This window comes from Microcebus murinus, chromosome 13 (assembly GCF_040939455.1).
Source record: "Microcebus murinus isolate Inina chromosome 13, M.murinus_Inina_mat1.0, whole genome shotgun sequence".
Classification (NCBI taxonomy): domain Eukaryota; kingdom Metazoa; phylum Chordata; class Mammalia; order Primates; family Cheirogaleidae; genus Microcebus; species Microcebus murinus.
The window spans coordinates 63943607-63960875 of NC_134116.1; the positions used below are offsets into that span (position 1 = coordinate 63943607).

General features: G+C 37.2%; 1 protein-coding gene and 1 pseudogene across 3 annotated transcripts in view; both read right to left on the reverse strand.

Moving 5' to 3' along the window:
* SETDB2 (SET domain bifurcated histone lysine methyltransferase 2) overlaps positions 1-17269 on the reverse strand; it is an 86750-nt gene that overhangs the window by 36397 nt on the left and 33084 nt on the right. For 2 of the 3 annotated variants that reach the window (XM_076009449.1, XM_076009448.1), the window contains exons 7-13: positions 13250-13366; positions 12333-12502; positions 9403-9628; positions 8937-9036; positions 5236-5329; positions 1680-2020; positions 130-218 (exon numbers count right to left, since the gene is read on the reverse strand). In XM_076009449.1, the coding sequence (XP_075865564.1) occupies positions 130-218; positions 1680-2020; positions 5236-5329; positions 8937-9036; positions 9403-9628; positions 12333-12502; positions 13250-13366 (1137 nt within the window). The remainder of the gene's footprint in view (positions 1-129; positions 219-1679; positions 2021-5235; positions 5330-8936; positions 9037-9402; positions 9629-12332; positions 12503-13249; positions 13367-17269) is intronic. The other variant, XM_020290390.2, reaches the window with a different exon arrangement.
* On the reverse strand, positions 226-1325 carry LOC109731389 (small nuclear ribonucleoprotein G pseudogene; annotated as a pseudogene).

Below are 17269 nucleotides of genomic sequence, written 5' to 3' on the forward strand. Positions count from 1 at the left end.
GGACAATTGAATATTCTAGGGCACCAGATATTTGGGGCTACAGTATGTAACCTCTTTTTACATTTTTCTATTGTTATTTTTAAGTCACAATTTCAGAGTTAAATCACCCAAGCAAAATCAGTTTCAAACCTGTTGGTGAAGAAAGCTGCCAATGGAAAATTCCTGTCGTGTGTTTCTACAAAAACATTCTGTACCAAGAGATTCGGGCAACAACTATGCTGTTAAAAAAATTAAACAGAGGTTAGATATGGCATAAAGTTTGATGGTTTGTACTTTAAAGCATTAGAATACCATTCTGTTTCCAACACATCTTACTGATTTTCTCTATTTATTTATTTATTTTTGCTAATATATAGAGTATCACAGCTCAGGACAGTTCAATTAATAGCAGGAAACCATTCAAAAAAGCCCTGACACTCACTCATATCTTGCTGGTAAAAATGCAAAAATGGTATAAACCCCTATAAAAGATAATTTGTTAATATTTATCATTATTATAAAATGCATTTTTCTTTTGATTCAGCAATCCCACATCTAGGAATGTATTCTACACATTCCCCTGTGTATGTGTCTAGGTGTAAGATTATTCACTGAGCATTGTTTTTAATGGTAAAAATTTGGAAATAACACAAATGTTTTCTTAAAGAGAACTGGTTAAACAAACTTTGGTATAGCCACACAATGAAATTTTATGCAGCTATAAACAAAAACACACAAAAAGAATGAAAAGCTCTGTGTACTAATATGGAAAGATGTCCAGAATGTATTGTGAATTTAAAAAGCAAAGTGTAGGACAGTGAATATATTTTCTTTTATGCAAAAAAGGGGGAGAAATAAGAACAGACATTTATATTTACTTGTATTTGCAGAAACAAACACTAGAAGAGCATACAAGAAAGTAATAAAAACGATTATTTATAGAGAGAGGGTAGAGAGAAGCCAGGAAAAATGAAATAGGGGCATAGTACTTCTCAAGGTATGGCTTTTTTTTTTTAATAAAACAGTTTTCACAAAAAGGTTTAATATGAAGACTGTATACAACCCAATTTTTACATCATACTAAGAAACAGGCCCTTTGGAGAGAGACATATGTAAGCAACTGATTTCCCTGCTGAACAGAGCCATTATATATCTTCATTCCAAGGCTTCTAACAAGATAACATTATTCCCTCATATTACCACCATTCCAATATTGTTCCGCTGCCTACTAGCTGTCATCTCCACACATTCATCTATCATAAGATTCATAAAGGGATCAGAACTCCACAATATTCCTTGGGCATGTCCCCGCCACCGTTTAATTTCAATGATAACTTCTCGTCCAAACATTTTTTTCAACTTGGGTGGGTGAGCTTGAAAACCTTTCAATATATTTAAATACTTTCCCTACACACTATCTCTTACAGCTGTTTTAAAGCAAATGCTTACTATGTCCTAAGCACTGATTTAAACACCTTATATTAATTCATTCAATCCTCACGACATTGTGAGACAGTTATTATTATCCCTGTATTACGGAGGTAGAAAATGAGGCATCAGTGGTCAACATGCCCTTAGTCACACACAGAGGACTATAACTCTAACACAAGTAGTCTGCTTCAGAGTCTGAGCATCATATTTTGTTAAGGAACATAGAAAAACAGTTGCTTAGAACTATGAATCTCAGCCTCTATACTCACATTAAGAAAGCGGCCCACATTTCCTTCTTTTGTGGCATCCAATAAAAACCCATTCCCTTTACTGAGCTTCCTTAGAGAATCAGATGAAGTATTCTTGGTTTCATTTGGCAACTCTTCATCACAAAAGCTGCGCTGTTTTTGACATGCTGAAGATTGCTCCTCTTGAGGCTTTTGTGTTTGAGTCTCAAACTCCTTTTTAATATTCTGATGATCCAATATGGTTGTTTGGTTACATCTGCCCCCTGGTGGAGTTTCTTCTCTACATCTAGTTATATCTATCACATCTGATGCAATCAGCAGGTTGTCTTCACAATCTTCAACTTGGTTTGCACCTGAGTCCTCTAATAGATATTTTGGAAGGAAATGTCAGGAAATATACTTGGCTGAGCAAGCGTGGTGAAATTAACAACACTAATTAGATGTCAGTTGCTTTATCATTACTCCTTGCAATGTGTTAGGTAAGTAGTATTACTATCATTTTTCAAATGAAAACTTTGAATCTCTGAGAGGTTAAGAGATTCACCTGACCCATAATAATATTAAGGACTGGGGCAACAAACCCAGAAATGTTTGATCCCAAAGTCTGACTTCTTTCTACTACATAACAATGCCCTTTTATGAATCTACATGTTATTTTCCCATTATTATATTTAATCTTTACTCTCTCTCTCTTTTTTTTTTTGAGACAGAGACTCTCTCTCACTCAGGCTGGAGTGCAGTGGCCTCATCATAGCTCACTACAGCCTCAAACTCCTGGGCTCAAGTGATCCTCCTGCCTCAGCCTCCCTCCAGTCTTTCTCTTGCTCAGGCTGATCTCCTTACTCCTGGCCTCAAGCAATCCTCCTGCCTTGGCCTCCCAAAGTGCAAGGATTATAGGCATGAGCCACCATGATTGGCTTTGACATTTCCTCTTAAACTGACTTTCTTCTCTTTAACTCTGGAATTTGCATTTAAGTATTTTCTTAATAGCTGTAACAGAGGGGTGTTTTGGAGACACTGTAGGCCTTTATGTTGCTGATGAAAGGCCAGAGAACACCCTGTTAGATCCACCCTCCACAAGTCTGAACAGTGACAAGTATATTGCTAGGGGTTTTGTACACATTAGTATTTGGTGTTTTGCTAGATGACTATTCAAAAATTATACTTTTATACTCCACTATTGATTTAATCATTACTGTTGCTGGCTGCTGTTCCTAAATGAACTCATTTTACTCACTGCTTACCTATAAGCCCTCTAGTATATATCTTTGGATTTTTGATCCAAAAAGTATATAACTTATGATTTTTGGAATGCCTGCTATACACATGGTAGCAAAGAAGATGGCAATGAAGCTGAATGGCCTCCCTTTAAAAGCTCTATATTTCTGCTTATTATTAGGACAATGGCATTTCAGACAGGAGTCTCAATCTTTCTCATTTGCTGGCAAACGAATTAAACTTCTCAAAAAAAAAAAAAGAAATTAAAAAAAAAAAGAAAATGATATGGCAAAAGAACCAAAAGCAATAGTATGTATTGTGGCTCACGTGCATTAAGTGTCAAATATAATACATAAAATGCTCTTTTTTTTTTTTTTTTTTTTTGAGACAGAGTCTCGCTTTGTTGCCCAGGCTAGAGTGAGTGCCATGGCGTCAGCCTAGCTCACAGCAACTTCAAACTCCTGGGCTCAAGCAATCCTCCTGCCTCACCCCCCCCCCCCCCAGTAGCTGGGACTACAGGCATGCACCACCATGCCTGGCTAATTTTTTCTATATATTTTTAGCTGGCCAATTAATTTCTTTCTATTTATAGTAGAGACGGGTCTCGCTCTTGCTCAGGCTGGTTTCGAACTCCTGACCTTGAGCGATCCTCCCCGCCTCAGCCTCCCGGAGTGCTAGGATTACAGGTGTGAGCCACCGCGCCCGCCCAAAATGCTCTTTCTTGATAGACCTTTTCTATCAAGGAGCTGCCATGCTTCTTCTAATCTCTATCTTTTAATACTAGGTGGGGAGTTTGGGCTGCAGAGGCAAGGAGGGTCCAAGGAGGAAGAGGCAGCAAAGGCTAGTCAGTTCTTCACAAAAGGACATTTCTCAACAATGTTTTCACACTGACAGACACATTAAAATGCAAAAGGTCAGGAGTTCAAGACCAGCTTGAGCAACATAGTGAGACCCATCTCTACAAAAAACTTAAAACAAAACAAAAAAAACATTTTTTTTTTTTTTTTTTTTTGAGACAGAGTCTCGCTTTGTTGCCCAGGCTAGAGTGAGTGCTGTGGCGTCAGCCTAGCTCACAGCAACCTCAAACTCCTGGGCTCAAGTCATCCTTGTACCTCAGACTCCTGAGTAGCTGGGACTACAGGCATGTACCACCATGCCCAGCTAATTTTTTATATATATATTAGTTGGCCAATTAATTTCTTTCTATTTATAGTTGAGACGGGGTCTTGCTCTTGCTCAGACTGATTTTGAACTCCTGACCTCGAGCTATCCGCTCTCCTCGGCCTTCCAGAGTGCTAGGATTATAGTCGTGAGCCACCACACCCAGCCTTTTTTTTTTTTAAATTGTGGCCCATGCCCGTGGTCCCAGTTACTCATGATGCTGAGGTAGGAGGATTGTTTGAGCCCAGGAGTTCATTCAAGGATGCAGTGAGCTATAATCATACCACTGCAGGCCCGGGTGCGGTGGCTCATGCCTGTAATCCTAGCACTCTGGGAGGCCAAGGCGGGCGGATTGCTTGAGGTCAGGAGTTTGAAATTATACTGCACTCCAGGCTGGGTGACAGAGCACCCTTGTCTCTTAAAAAAAAGTGCCCAAAACAAGGTTTGTCCAATTGTAATATTAACTATGGCAAGGACTGGTAACTCTAAAAGACAAGTACTCAGGGTAGTGACATTTATCCTTTTGCTAAAGTCATGCTGAGTATCCTCTGTAGCTGCATTAGCTAGACTACTGCAGGACAATAATGTGTCTGTATTTTTAAAGGAATCTAAAACAAGGAATTAGAAAGTGGCTGCCCTGGACAATGCTTCCAAAGCCATAGACAATACGTAAAGGCCATTGTATGAACAGAGTCAGAGTTGTCCACTCCACCCCTCCTGTTGTACATCAAGTCACTGTTAGCAACTAGACCAGAGGTCAGCAAACTTCTGTACAGGACTAAACAGCAAATATTTTAGGCTTTGCCTGCCATGTGGTCTCTGTAGTGACTATTCAACTCTGTTGCTGCAATGTGAAAGTGGACAGTATGTAATTTAAGTTGGCTGTGTTCTGATAAAACATTATTTATGGACACTGAAATTGTAATTTTATATAATTTTCAAGTGTCACAAAATACGATTCACCTTCTGATTTTTTTTTCAACTAGTTTAAAAATGTCAAAATCACACTTAGCTCACATGCCATACTTAACAGGTGGTAGGCCCACAAACCATAGTTCGCTGATATAGACAAGTTGCAACTTTTGTCACAAATGCAGCATGTTTGTTACGGAATCTGAGAAAATGAGCCACAGGTATGGAACAAGAGAGAGACAAACAGGTAGAAGAGGAAGGAATCACAGAATGAAATAAAGCCTACTTTGTGCTCCCTTGGCTTTAGAGTTCAGATGTTCCCGGCTTGGTTTAAATCTATCGTTATCTTCTGAGGTGACAGACTCGAAGGAAACAAATTCCTTAAAAAAAAAAAAGATATTTTTATTTTCTAGGTCAGGAAAAAGTATTTAGCAGTTAGGTCTATTTCATCAAGTGTCAATCTTCATAGGCTGTATGTACTAGATTAGTTTTGATCAAGGCTGATATCATAAGAAGTCTTTAGACTAATGGAGCCAACATGTGTCATCCCTTCTGACTGGGTTCTACCTCCAGGTGCTTTATTAAGCCACAGCTATAAAAGACTATCAAGACATTCTTTGGGCATTAAAATCCAAAGACATCTGTCTGTATCCCTCAATTCTAATCATTGCAATCATCCTCAGTACTGAGAAAGTATTGTTACCACATTATGAATTTTGCTTCAACTATTACATAAGTTGTGCAAAGATAAAAACACTCATTGGCTCTCCAGCAAACTGGTATTAACTGAGTAGCACCTAAGTGGACACATAGGTGCTACAGTAATAGGGTATTGGGCAGGTGGGAGGGGGGAGGGGGGCGGGTATATACATACATAGTGAGTGAGATGTGCACCATCTGGGGGATGGTCATGATGGAGACTCAGACTTTTGGGGGGAGGGGGGGAATGGGCATTTATTGAAACCTTAAAATCTGTACCCCCATAATATGCCAAAATAAAAAAAAAAAAAAAAAAAAAAAAAACACTCATTGGCTAGTTCCCACTTCAAAAAAAGGTTAAAGAATCTGCCTGTCTTTACACATTAAAGACTATGCAGTCACTTTAAATGGTAACATTGACTTTTTTTTTTTAAAGATAAATTGTTTATTTTTAGCACCAAATATGCCACACAGGGATACCAAAAGTTCAATGTACCACAGTCAGCCACTTGTTTTATCTAGCCTCATTAACTATTAGAAAGAAAGTAAAATATTTTTCATTTCATGCAATGCTGATTGTAGATAGTAGGTACTCTGAAAATATCTTAACTAATACACAATTCAAGAGTTTAGACTGATTTGTCCTTTCTAATTCTACTTCTTCACTGGTACATACATAATGTAGCTTTAACCACTAAATTACCCATTTCTCAAAATATTAACACATAATTGGAACAGGGAAGTGCTGTCCAGAAAATACACTAACCTGAATTTGTTCAGTTAACCAATAAAGGCAATAAATCACTTGATCTTGAATGAAAACACCATCAGGGTCATGGATGCCCTCTTAGCAAAAGCAGAGACCCTAACTGCAATTTAAGTAGGATATGAAGATTCCAGGATCTGGGTTATTGTGCCTTTCAAGAATACATCTGGCAGTGAGAAAAAGAAGCTATTCTTTGTCCAATTCAGTATGTAAGTGTTCAACTCTGTGTCTTTGGGTCTTCATTTCCTTATGAGGGCTCCTTGTTCCAACGCTGTTTTCACTTCTTTTCTCACCCCAGCTGCTTGCCTCTGCCTTGGTAACATTAATTTTAAAAGAGGGGTATATATGCTTAGGAGAAACACCCAACTAAGTGTTCAATAAATGTTTATCATTAATATTATCATTCAAGTTCTCAGTATTTGAACAGTCAACACTTACTGAAGACTTAGTTGGGTGCCAAGCATTCTGCTAAGCAAGTTTCTGATGTTTATCTCATTTAATCCTCATAACTCTGAGATACATACTACTATCCCTTTACAGATAAAAGAAATATATGTATGGAGATGTCACTCAACTAGTAAGCAGCAGAGCTAGAGGTTAAACCCAGGCCCATGTGACCCCATGGCCCAATCTTTTCATAATTATGTGATACTGAGGAAGTACCCATTACATTGTTAACTAAGCAGAGGGCAAATATTTGTGTTACACCTAAAGCAGAGTTTTTATTTTCCATCGACAAGCCCTAATATAACCTACCATTGTGTTTTCCTCTGTTATTTTTCCTGTATCTCTCTCTAAATTCCAGTCTCTGACTAGTCTTCTTAGTTCAGACAGTGCATGCTCAGAGGCGACCATGTAAAATACTGCTTTCTGGGTGATTCTTTTGTAAAGTTGTATCTCTTCTTTTTCCCACATCTTAAAACCTTCTACTTAACCTAAATTACTCTGTTCCTCTTCTTATTATACACCACTATTAACTGTTGAACACTTTAGCTTCTCCCACAAATTCTCAGAATGGGAGAGCTCTCAGTCTTAGCAGAGCACACTGTCAGATCATGACTAACACTCTCCTCATGGATCTAAGCTGGAAACAGGGTAACTGCCACAGAGGATACTAAGTAAATAAAACATGGTCCTAGCACTTCAACAGACCACCCATTCCCAAAGAAATTCTACACACTATTCAGTAACATAAACATTTTGAACTAAGTAAAGGACAGAAAGGTAAGATAATATTATGTTGGTGCAAGAGCAACTGCGGTTTTAGCATTGTTGAAATTTGCCATTTTAGACCTGGAATACATTCTTAAGTAAATGTGCTTATGTTATACGTCATTTTAATGTGCATTTCTCACTTTATTTTTTTTGTTAATGATGTATTACTTGATGTTTATTTTATATTTCTTTTAGACTACGGAAATGATGTTAGACAAAAAGCAAATTCGAGTGATTTTTTTTTAGCTCAAAATGGGTCATAAAGCAGCAGAGACAACTCATAACATCAACAACTCATCTGGCCCAGGAACTGCTAATGAATGTACAGCGCAGTGGTGGTCCAAGAAGTTTTGCAAAGGAGATGAGAGCCTTAAAGATGAGGAGTGTGGTGGCCAGCCATCGGAAATTGACAATGACCAGTTGTGACTGATCACTGAAGCTGATCCTCTTAGAAAGACACAAGAAGTTGCCGAAGAACTCAATGTCAACCATACTATGTTCTTTGGCATTTGTAGCACATTGGAAAGATAAAAAAGCTCAATAAGTGGATGCCTTGTGAGCTGACCAAAAATCAAAAAAATTGTTGATTTGAAGTGTCATCTTCTCTTACTCTACACAACCATGAACCATTCTCGATCGGATTGTGACGTGCAATGAAAAGTGGATTTTATGTGACCTGCGACGACCAGCTCAGTGGTTGGACCAAGAAGAAGCTCCAAAGCACATGCCAAACCCAAACTTGCACCAAAAAAAGGTCTTGGTCACTGTTTGGTGGGCTGCTGCCGGTCTGATTCACTATAGCTTTCTGAATCCCGGTGAAACCATGGCATCTGAGCATATGCTCAGCAAATGGATGAGATGCACCAAAAACTGCAACACCTACAGCCAAAACTGGTCAACAGAAAGGGCCCAATTCTTGTCAACAACATCTGACTGAACGTCGCACAACCAATGCTTCAAAAGTTGACCAAATTGGGCTTCAAAGTTTTGCCTCAACCACCATATTCACTCTGACCTCTCACCAACCATCATTTCTTCAAGCATATCAACAACTTTTTGCAGGGAAAATGCTTTCCAAGAATTTGTCGAATCCCAAAGCATGGATTTTTATGTCATAGGCATAAACAAACTTATTTCTCATTAGCAAAAATGTGTTAATTGTAATGGTTCCTATTTTGATTAATAAAGGTATGTTTGAACCTAATTATAATGATTTAAAATTCATGGCCCAAAACCGCAATTACTTCTGTACCAACCTAACAGCTCATGTTTACAGAAGGACCCCATTTACATTTTGTAGTTTTTACCGTCTTTTTCCCATTGTGTTGAAAAATTGCTGTCTTGGATTTAGGACTTCTAATAACTGAATGACAATGAATTCTTGAAATATTGTTATACTTCATTTCCCTGAAAAGGAAAAAAAAAGTTATTCTGTATATCACTAAAAATTATTTTTATTAGACTTTGAAATATAATGTCACTATTACACAAATATCTATTATTAGAAATTAATCTAAGAACATCTAAGCCTGTTCCTTAATAGAAAGAAAATATAATCATACTTAAAAGTAATTTTTGAAGTATGTTAAAAAAAATGAAGAAAATCTATGAAAGCTTTTCAGATAGAATGAGGATGTGTTAAACTTACATCTGTGAAGGAAGTAGATATACAGAGGGAGGGGTTGGGGGGACTAAGAAAGACAGGAAGGAGAAAGAGCCATTCTTGATCAATAATAACTTATATTTACTCTGGGATCCTCGGCTCTTACTTACGTGACAAGCTCTTTGGAATTATTACTGAACTCTGGTGGACATTCTTCAGTTTCAGCACTTCTAGGATCTGTTTCCAGTTCTAATGGGATAATTTCAACCTCACAATCTGAACATGCAACTTCTATTTTCCTCTTTTTTGAAAGTTTATTTTTCATAGTATTCTTTTCTTTCCTATTTTCATCAATAGCATTAGATTTCTCACTGTTAGCTCTGCTTAGTAATCTTCCTAAAAAAAAAAAAAGTTTGTGTAAGACAGAATATAATTGCTAACAACAAATGGACATTATTGGGGTGGGAACTTGCAGCGCAGGATGAGAAAGAATTTTTGACACAAAGATCAGGATAGGTTTTATTTTATTTTTTTGAGACAGAGTCTCATTCTGTTGCCTGAGTTAGAGTGCCGTGGCATCGGCCTAGCTCACAGCAACCTCAAACTCCTGGGCTCAAGCGATCCTCCTGTCTTAGCCTGCCAAGTAGCTGGGACTACAGGCATGCGCCACTATGCCCGGCTAATTTTTTCTATATATTTTTAGTTATTGAGCTAATTTCTTTTTATTTTTTTAGTAGAGACGGGGTCTCACTCTTGCTCAGGCTGTTCTCAAACTCCTGAGCTCAAATGATCCACCTGCCTCGGCCTGCCAGAGTGCTAAGATTACAAGCATGAGCCACCGTACAGGACCCAGGATACGTTTTAAAGAGAAAATTTATTTTACTTTCCAGGAGAGGAAAGGGCACGACATAAAAGAAAGAAGTAGTAGTGCCAGCCTGAGGATAAAGGGTTTGGGGGTTTTATTGGGATAAAGAGAAAGGGAAAAAAAGTTATTGCTGCAAAATGGTAACAGAAGGCAGCTGTGTTTGTTTCTCTTCTCTGCCAGGCTGTCTTTATCAGTCTCCCTGGAATGTGTTCTAGTGGATGCTCGAAACCCTGCTGTCTACTTGGTTCTTTTCAAGTGCTGCTAAAACAAACTCTTAAAGACACGTTAAGCCATAGGTGGTTAATCAAACAAAGGGGCAGTTGTGTTCTGTGATCTTTCTCTCTTTTTTTTACTTTCTGTTTGATAGTTTTTTCCTGTTTATTAGCAATGCTGTCCTTTCAGACATACCTATTTCTGCTCCATGATTAAAGAACCCTGTACTGTGTGCTTCATTTCTAGAATGAAGATTAAACACATTAACTCATCCTAAAAAACTGTTGCAAGATAGACAAAAGACCAGTGAGAGGGATTTCTTATCTTCCAGTATATTAAAAAAATATAGGGTATCTAAATGAATCATTTGTCTGTTTTGGTATAATACAAAAGAGATTTTGCTATAATATAAAACAAAAATATCCATCAGAAAGTGTTTTAGAGAATTAGAGAGGTGATCTGTAGTCATAAAATTGTAGCTTTTGTGTCTAGTTAAAAAGGCTTTAAAAGGCTTTATTATTTGAAACTATACTCTTTTTAATAAAATGACATACTTAAATCTGGGATGATATGTACCTATAGCTCTCATAATATTAAGTCTTGTATAACATTAAACTCTTATTAAAGTTTATGCATTTTCTTTTAAGGGACTCAAAATTATAGTTACTAAACCAAAATTAGCAGTAGGATATTATTACCCACCCACATGTGGTCTTCTGGATCCTTGAGTGTGGCCTTTTGACTGAATCCAAAGTTTACAGAAAAAATCCTTTTATTAAAACGGGTGCAGCAGAGAAAGATGAAGCTTTTCTTTGCTCTTTGGTGGTTAAAAAAGAACAATCTTGAAATCAGAAGGCTGCAGGTTCCTCAACCCTGTGCCAAGTACATTTTCTAGCAATGCAAATAAAACTAATGATGCTTCCTGGACACTATGTGGCAGTTTATAGGCAGCTTTCATCCCAGTGTTATTTTGAGAAATATGAGAGAACAATATCTAGGCAGGCTGTGTACTACGTATGTCTGTAATTGGGGTGTGGCAGGGATCCATGAGTGTGACTACTCTGAATTCAGATAACTGCAAGCTTCTGCTTGCCTTCCCTGAAGTAAACCTGAAATTTCAGATGGGGGGCGCTGCCCTGGTTCCTGCTGCCTAGCTGCCAAAACTTGGTCTAGCATATTTCTTTTAGATTGGCTCTAAAACCCTGTTTCCCAAACTTTCTCACATAATGGTGCACACAGAAAATAAGGATTTCTGCCTGACATGCTGGGGGTAAATGGCCAAGACTCCTGGAGACTGATGTGTTTGGCCTTGGACGCTGTGACCCACAGAATCAGTAACTGCACAGCTGCAATATGTTGCTTGAGAAGTTTTGCTCTGGAGCATAGACACCTCTCTAGAGTCCCTGAAATGGAGTGAGCTGCCTGAAGTTACTGCCTGAATCATCACATTCAGATATTACAAAATTAACTTGTTAAATTTTAATAATAGCTCAAAGCATGAAACAATATGGTTGATTGATAATCTTTACCTTACAGCAAGTCAGTCGTTTAGTTTTTTATTTAAAAAAGTTTTCTTCCCTTACTCTGAAGCATGTGTAGCCATACAGACCAAAAATGTGTGCCCTATACATAACAGGCCCTCATGCAATAATCCAAGTTTTCCCTCTTTTTTTTTTTTTGAGACAGGGTCTCTGTCACTCAGGCTAGAGTGTAGTGGTGCCGTCATAGCTCACTGCAACCTTGAACTCCTGGGCCTCCCAAAGTGCTGGGATTTCAGGGTGAGCCACTGTACTCAACCCCAAGTTTTATTTCTGAGACTTTCTTTTCTGGAATGCCTGGTACCTCCTAAGGCATCTCATCCCTTCAGTGCTCAAGTTCCTAGTCACTTGCTTTCCTCTGATGCTCCTCTTAGACACTGCTGCTCTTCAGCTTGTAAGATCTCAGCGGCCCTGACTAGGAAAATGGATTTTCAGAAAAGCGGATCCTATTACAGAATAATTTGAAAATAAACCTTTGCTTTACCTGAGTAGATACAAACAAATGTCCCTCTGTCAATGTCATCCAGACAGCGTACTCCCCATCCCTTCTTCTCAGTTTTGAACACCTGTAGCCTTACTTGAGGACCATGTTGGACAACTCGGTTTTGACACAATTGTCGATTACATTTGCACAACAGGCTGCATTCATAAATGCTGTCAATAAAATATGCAAAAGAGAAAAATCAGACATCCCCTAAAAGCAAAAAGCAGTTCATATCGCCACTTTACTAGCAACGATAACTACTGAGGGAAGCAGACTAAATGTGAAAGCTCTTAGAGCTAGACTGAATGGGTTCCCAAATAGCTTCCACATTTACTAGCTGTGCAACCTCGCATGAGTTATTTAACTTCTCTGTGCTTTAATTTTCCATTTAAAAGTGGGGATGATGTGATAGTACCTACCTCATAAGACTGTTTTGTGAAAATTAAGTGAATCGATAATTATAAGGTGCTTGAGACAATGCCTCATGCATAGTAAATGTTAGCTCTTTAAAACTATCTAGGAAGGAAATGTCTCAAAAGGAAATATGTAGGAAGAAAAATTCTGTTTACAAAGTTGTTATTATTTGTTAATACCAACCATGAAAGGTTGAAAATTCCCAAGCTCAGATGAGCTCTGCACAACATATTTCTTAATGGGGAAATGGCTATTCAACGTAGGCTGACCCCAAAGGCATAAGAGCCAGACTCAAAGCAGATGAGCGTTAGAGTACACTCTGCATGATATTATGTGTGGTCTCTAACTTCCATTTCCAAGAATAATATACAGAATTCTTATTCCTTAGTGATTTTTGGTATTAGGAACTGAGATTTGGGAACATTTGTAAGACTGTAGACCACAAAAGAGTACCCACCTTCAAAGATACAAATACCCTGTAACAAATCCTGATGATATCTTACCCAGTAGGTATTTGTCTCTGTAGTCTTTTATATTTATATCCAGTGGTTATTTTATTACTTGACAAGGGGGAAGTTTGGGCATTCCTTGCTGTTAGTTGAAGACATGCACATTTTGTTCTAAAAGGCAACAGATGGAGAAGTCAGAATAAAAAAGCACCAAGAGACAGTCTTGATAGAAGTGTAAATGATGTAGTAAAGGATATAACAGCATTCAGAATAGTTGTTTGGTTCATGGATAGTATAGACTTCTCCCCTAAATACAATACACCTCTTTGAAAGATAATACCTACCAAAAGTTTTTAAGTAATTATAAACTGCTTTGCACCATTATTTGCTCCTGAACTAAATAAATACTTCATGAGCTTTCTTTAGCTTTTCAAAATGAATCCCTTTCATTTCCTATTCAATGTTAGTTTGTGAAAATTCTGCTAGTTCTGTTCTACGATGGACAAACTTGAGTGTGTAAAATCCACAAGGGTATGTAGTTTTGCAGATGTCGCAAGTTCTTTATGACTCCAGCAAAACAGAAACAGATAAGGGAGACTGATGCTGAGGACCTTGCTACTAGAATTTTCTCACATTGTTGCCTGGCAGGCAACTTGCAACCATAAATTTGAATGTATATATTTTTCAGCCTAACTACTTAAATGATTATCCAACTTGACAGGGACTCATAATTCGATAGAGCTTAAGGAACTTGGAATCATCTGTAAACTGGTTATGTGACTGCTGTTAAGCTGGTTAAATCTCTGGATCTTAATCTCCTTTGTTGAACAAGTAACTTTAAGGTCTTCTTCTACGATTCTCTTCTGTATTTTCTGTTTATACATGATACACATCAGATTGGTGGCTGCTGTTTCCAAGGGGGGAAAAAAATCAACAAATTCATTAAATTGGATTCTGTTTACAGATGTAAAAATCTATAGTTGACTTTTTCCACGTGATTTGGTTTGCAAAGTTTGAAAAGTACAGAAAAATACAAAAATATAATAAAGACCCATATTTCCACTACTCAGAATTAGTTGTCAACATTTTGTCTAATCCTCGGTTTTCCTATGTATATAATTTAAAAGACATACAACATATATATATATATCTCATATATATGTGGTCTTCTTAAAAGATTATCAATAAAACATTATAGGTAAAACTAAACTCTAAAGAGATTTGGTGTGGTGTCCTTTATACTTTTATATACACATATATCTATAAACGATATACAGTCTTTCATTTAAAAAAATTTATATAGGTATTATTCTACAACTTGCTTTTTTTGTTCAATATGTTTTGAGAACCATGTGTTATATACAAATCTGGTTAATTCCTTAGCTTTTCTACAGCATTTAGCTATTGCCCATTGGATATACAATAAAGTTGCTTACCGTTTTTCAATATCACAAACATTACAATGAGCATTCTTATGCACATGTGTAAACATCTCTAAAGTAACAGCTTTCAAATATTTTGACTATGATTCACAGAAATACATTTTCTTCATGAACTTGTATAGGGACATATATTTATATACATGTGTATGTTTATAAACTGAAACAACAGCGGCACAAAACTTTGTGCTTATCGTGTGTGATGTACTTGGGTATTCTCTGTACTATTTAATTTTAAAAATGCTAATGATAGTTCATTAAATGATTTCACATCCCACTAAACTTGTAGCTTGAAAAATGATGCTCTATATGTACCTAAATGTAGTCTTGCTGGGAAAAGTAGGTATACATGTCATTAATTGCTGTGTAATTGAAAAAAAATCACCCTTCCTCCCTTCAGTGATTAGCTGGGTAAAGAATTCTACTTTTACATTTATTTTCCTTCACCACTTTAAGCTAATAGGCCATTTTTTTTTGTCTTCTATTATTTCTGATGAAAAATGTCTTGTCAATCTGTTTTTCCTTTATAGGAAATCTGTCTTTTCTATCTGATAGCTTTTTGGATTTACTCTCTACCCCAGATATTTTTAAAGTTGCCCCATAATATATTCAGATGAACCTTTATCTCATTTTCCCATCTTTGTACAGAGGTTTTTTTCAATCTGATGACTCCTGTCTTTTCAATTCTGAAAAATTCTCAGTGATTATCTCTTTGAATGTTATCTTTTCCATTTCCTCTTATTCTCAGGCATATGATGAAATTTCTCATTTTAGGCTCCATATTTTTTAACTTCTAAGTTATTTCTCCCATATCTTTATCTCCGCATTTTGGGAGACGTCTTTAGTTTTGCCTTGCAATTCATTAATTCTTTCTTCAACTATACCAACCCTACCATTTAGTCCATCTACTTAGTTTTTATTTCAATGACTATATGTTTTGTTTTCCATATATCCAAATGGTTCTTTTTCTTTTCATATATATCATTTTCCTTCCCTTCTTTTTTCTTAAAAGATAGGATCTGGCTCTGCTGCTCAGGCAAGAGTGCAGTGGCATCATCATTGCTTACTGCAACCTACAACTCAGAGCTCAAGTGATCTTTCTGCCTCAGCCTCCCGAGTAGCTGGGATTACAGGTATGCACCATCATATCCAGCTAATTGTTCTATTTTTTTTTTTTTTTTTGTAGAGATGGGGTCTCACTATGTTGTCCAGAGTGATCTTGAACTTCTGGTCTCACGCAATCCTCCTGCCTCAGCCTCCCAAAGTTCTTGGATTACAGGCATGAGCCACCACGTTTGGCCTCATTTTCCTTTTAATCTTCTCTTCTTACTTTGTGGATGTAAATATTTTATCTCTTTAAAATAGGTATGTTCAAAGTCCCTTTCATTCAGATTCTACATTTGTTTCTGATTCCTTAGGCGTGAATTCTCCCTATTTGTTGAGACTCATGCTGCCTTCATTGTCTTAAACATCTTTGTGTGCTTTCAATGTTTGAATACTTTATACTTTATGTGGGGTTTACTCCTGTGTGCTCCTCTATCTTGGGTGCTTTTTCCATTACTTTGGCTGAAACCATATTGGTTTCACAGTTGTAAACCAAGTTTTCATTAATTCCAAGTCCTGTGAGATATTAGCCTAGTTCCCAATCTTGTGCCAGTACCTGCTTCTATTTCCCTGGAGAGCCCACATGAGGCAGCTGGGCTACATTTAGAGGCAATGTTTTGTTATTTTTGAGACAGAGTCTCACTTTGTTGCCCAGGCTAGAGTGAGTGCCTTGGCGTCCTAGCTCACAGCAACCTCAATCTCCTGGGCTCAAGAGATCCTCCTGTCTCAGCCTCCCGAGTAGCTGGGACTACAGGCATGCACCACCATGTCTGTCTAATTTTTTGTATATATATATTTTAGTTGGTCAATTAATTTATTTCTATTTTTGGTAGAGATGGGGTCTTGCTCTTGCCCAGGCTGGTTTTGAACTCCTGACCTTGAGCAATCTGCCCGACTCGGCCTCCCAGAGTGCTAGGATTACAGGCCTGAGCCACCATGCCCGGCAATGTTTATAAAATAAACACCTATTTTTAAACTTAGCACAGTGAGAGGTTTTATCTATAAGAGGCCTAAAGAATTGAGCCAAACTTAGGTAACAATAGATTTATATCTCTCACCTCATACTCCAACTGAGAGGATGGTGAAAACTATTATCTATACTTCTTAGATTATTTCTCTTCTCTTATTCTTTTGCCTAGTAAGGATCACTACATTTGCTTAAATTAAATGTATATATGATTCAATTCCATTCGACATCTGTATACCTACAAATGTATACTACAAACCCTTAAAACAAAATGTTTTTCAAAGTCTTCATATATTAGAACACATTTTCTTTTTTTAAGGAATGTCAATACTGTACCATGATCAAGAGAATACTAGTTATAAGCACCATTATCTTTCTTAAAAAATTAGTCAGGAAATGATTTTTAAACATAAAATACAACATATAACACAGTGGTTAAAAACATGAGTTCAAACCCTAGCTCTACAATTTGTCCTGTGACCTCTCTAAACTGGATTCAACCTCCTCATTTGTAACATGGAGATAACATTACCTACCTCAGGGGTTTTTGTGAGGACTAAAAAC